This window comes from Capsicum annuum, chromosome 4, assembly GCF_002878395.1.
Source record: "Capsicum annuum cultivar UCD-10X-F1 chromosome 4, UCD10Xv1.1, whole genome shotgun sequence".
Classification (NCBI taxonomy): domain Eukaryota; kingdom Viridiplantae; phylum Streptophyta; class Magnoliopsida; order Solanales; family Solanaceae; genus Capsicum; species Capsicum annuum.
This window is the reverse complement of record NC_061114.1, coordinates 191,567,418-191,569,877: the sequence shown is the minus strand read 5'-3', so window position 1 is coordinate 191,569,877 and position 2,460 is coordinate 191,567,418. Positions and strand designations below refer to the sequence as shown.

General features: G+C 34.6%; 1 protein-coding gene across 1 annotated transcript; it reads left to right on the top strand.

Annotated features, from left to right (window-relative positions):
* The first annotated feature begins 278 nt into the window (after positions 1-278).
* LOC124898032 (uncharacterized mitochondrial protein AtMg00810-like) lies at positions 279-1,077 on the top strand. Its single transcript, XM_047411648.1, has 3 exons — positions 279-428; positions 589-786; positions 883-1,077. The coding sequence occupies exons 1-3, from the start codon at positions 279-281 to the stop codon at positions 1,075-1,077; spliced, it is 543 nt and encodes a 180-aa protein (XP_047267604.1).
* The last annotated feature ends 1,383 nt before the right edge of the window (positions 1,078-2,460 follow it).

The following is a 2,460-nucleotide window of genomic DNA, read 5'->3' as shown; positions in this document are numbered from 1 at the left end:
TTGAACCGTTGCCATAGGGCTAATTTTTGGTAGTGTTTGGTGCTGAGAATAAAGTGTTTAGATTAAAAAAGGCTCTATATGAACTGAAACAAGCTCCAAGAACTTGGTATAGTCGTATAGATGCTTATTTTTTAAAAGAGGGATTTCGAAAGTGTCCATATGAACATACACTTTATATAAAATAGAGAGGTGCAGGGATTTTAATGGTGTGTTTATATGTGGATGACTTAATTTATACCGGAAGTAATCTACCCATGATTGAGAATTTTAAGAAGTCCATGGTGGTTGAGTTTGGCATGTCAGATTTAGGTATGATGCATTATTTTCTTGGTCTAGAAGTGAATCAATCTGTTGATGGCATTTTTATTTCTCAAAAGAAATATGTGCAAGATATTCTGGACAGATTCCAGATGAAAAACTGCAACACTGTGAGCACACCAATGTAGAAGGGTCTGAAGCTCGTCAAAGAACCTGATGGAAGAAAAGTGGACAACACTTTATACAAACAAATTGTGGGAACCTATACAAGCTACTAAGAGGATCCTGCGGTACTTGAATGGTACCAATGACTTTGGAATTTTTTATCAGATGAAAGCAGCTGGACATTTGGTTGGTTACACTGATAGCGACTATGCCAGAAATCTTGAAGACAGGAAAAGTACATCAGGATATGCTTTTATGTTGGGATCTGGAGTTATTTCTTGGTCTTCAAAAAAGCAACCTATTGTTACTTTGTCGACCACAGATGCAGAGTATGTTGCTGCAGCGTCATGCGCTTGTCAAGATGTTTGGCTGAGGAACATCCTTGAAGAACTTCATTTTAAGTAGGAAGGAACAACGCCAATCTATTGTGATAATACTTCGGCGATTAATCTTTCAAAGAATCCAGTTGAAAATGGACAGAGTAAGCCTATAGATGTGAAGTATCACTTCTTGCCTGATCTAAGTAAAGATGCAAAGATTAGTCTTATCTATTGCAGAAGTGAAGAGAAGGTTGCAGACATATTCACAAAGCCCTTGAAACCAGTGCCATTTCTAAAGCTACGTGATCAGCTTGGTGTTTGCAAATTAAACTGAAAGTTGTTTCAGTTTAAGGGAGGAAATGTTTGCAACGTTACCACCTTTGTGGTCAGTCAGTAGTTAGTTTGTTGCATTTATTTAGGAGTTTCCTAGTCTTTAGGCTGCAGGAGTAGTGGAGTCAGCATTAGATTTAGATATTTTAGGAACAAATAAACGTTTTTTTAGTGGTTTTTATCTTATTTAAGGACTCTTGTAATTTCATATTCGTAACTTGAATACAGATTAAATTTCCACACTTGAAGAGTCTCTTTCTTTTCATTGCTGTTGTAGTGTATTTTTCTATCATCAAGACCATAGAGCTAATCCTAATGTATGTTAAGAGATACAAAATCCTTCAACTATATAGTTGGTTCTTTATTTCTTGTAGATTTCGTAATTTGTGTTACAATTGTAGGTAACACATTAATAACTTGTGGTTGCACAAGTAGTGGTTATTGTTGTATAGGTTGTTATTGCGTTATAGGTTGTTACACTATAGGTTGCTGTAGTTGAGAAGTACATATCTGTTGATGTGGTTGAGCATTTGTAGCTTCTACTAAAGTGTTGTGTCTGGTAAGATCTTGATAGAATGGTAAAAAAAGAGAGGTCTAGCCAATCTTCTGATCCAGTAGAATCACATATGAAAATACGATTAACAATAAACTTATGATTGTAGAATGGAAACACATCTTCTCTGAAGAGTACATCCCTATTGACAAAGAAGTTAGAACTCAAATCATATAAGATGTAACTTTTCTATATTTCTGAATACCCCATATGAACCACAATTTTTGATCTAGATAGCATTTTATCAGATTGAGTTGGGACTTTAGCAAAACACAAACAACCTAGTACTCTAAGATGATTGATAGTAGGCTTCTGATTAAAAAATACCTCATAAGGAAACTTGTTATTCAAAACAGCACTAGCTAATCTATTTATCATATAACCTGCTTCTTGTACACAATGACACTAAAACTTGATAGGTATGTGAGTTTGTAACCTTATGGCCTTTGTGACTTCTAGAATGTACCTATGCTTCCTCTCAGCCACTCTATTTGGCTGAGGGGTATGACACAAGTTCCTGATGAACTATACGTAGTTTATTAAACAAGTTTTGACATAGGTTGCTAGTGAATTTCGTACCATTGTTTGATCTTATTATCTTTACTATTTTATTGTATTGAGTCTTGATATAAGTAAAGAAGTGTTGCAGTATAATAGATACATTAGACTTTTGTTTTAAAAGGAATAGCCAAGTAAGACTAGAGAAGTCATCCACAATAGAGAGACAGTATCTATTATTATCAAAAATAGGTATTTTATAAGGCCCTCAAAGATCTACATGAATCATATCTAGTACAACTTGTGTTTTAATGCTACTAGAAGGAAATAAAAGCC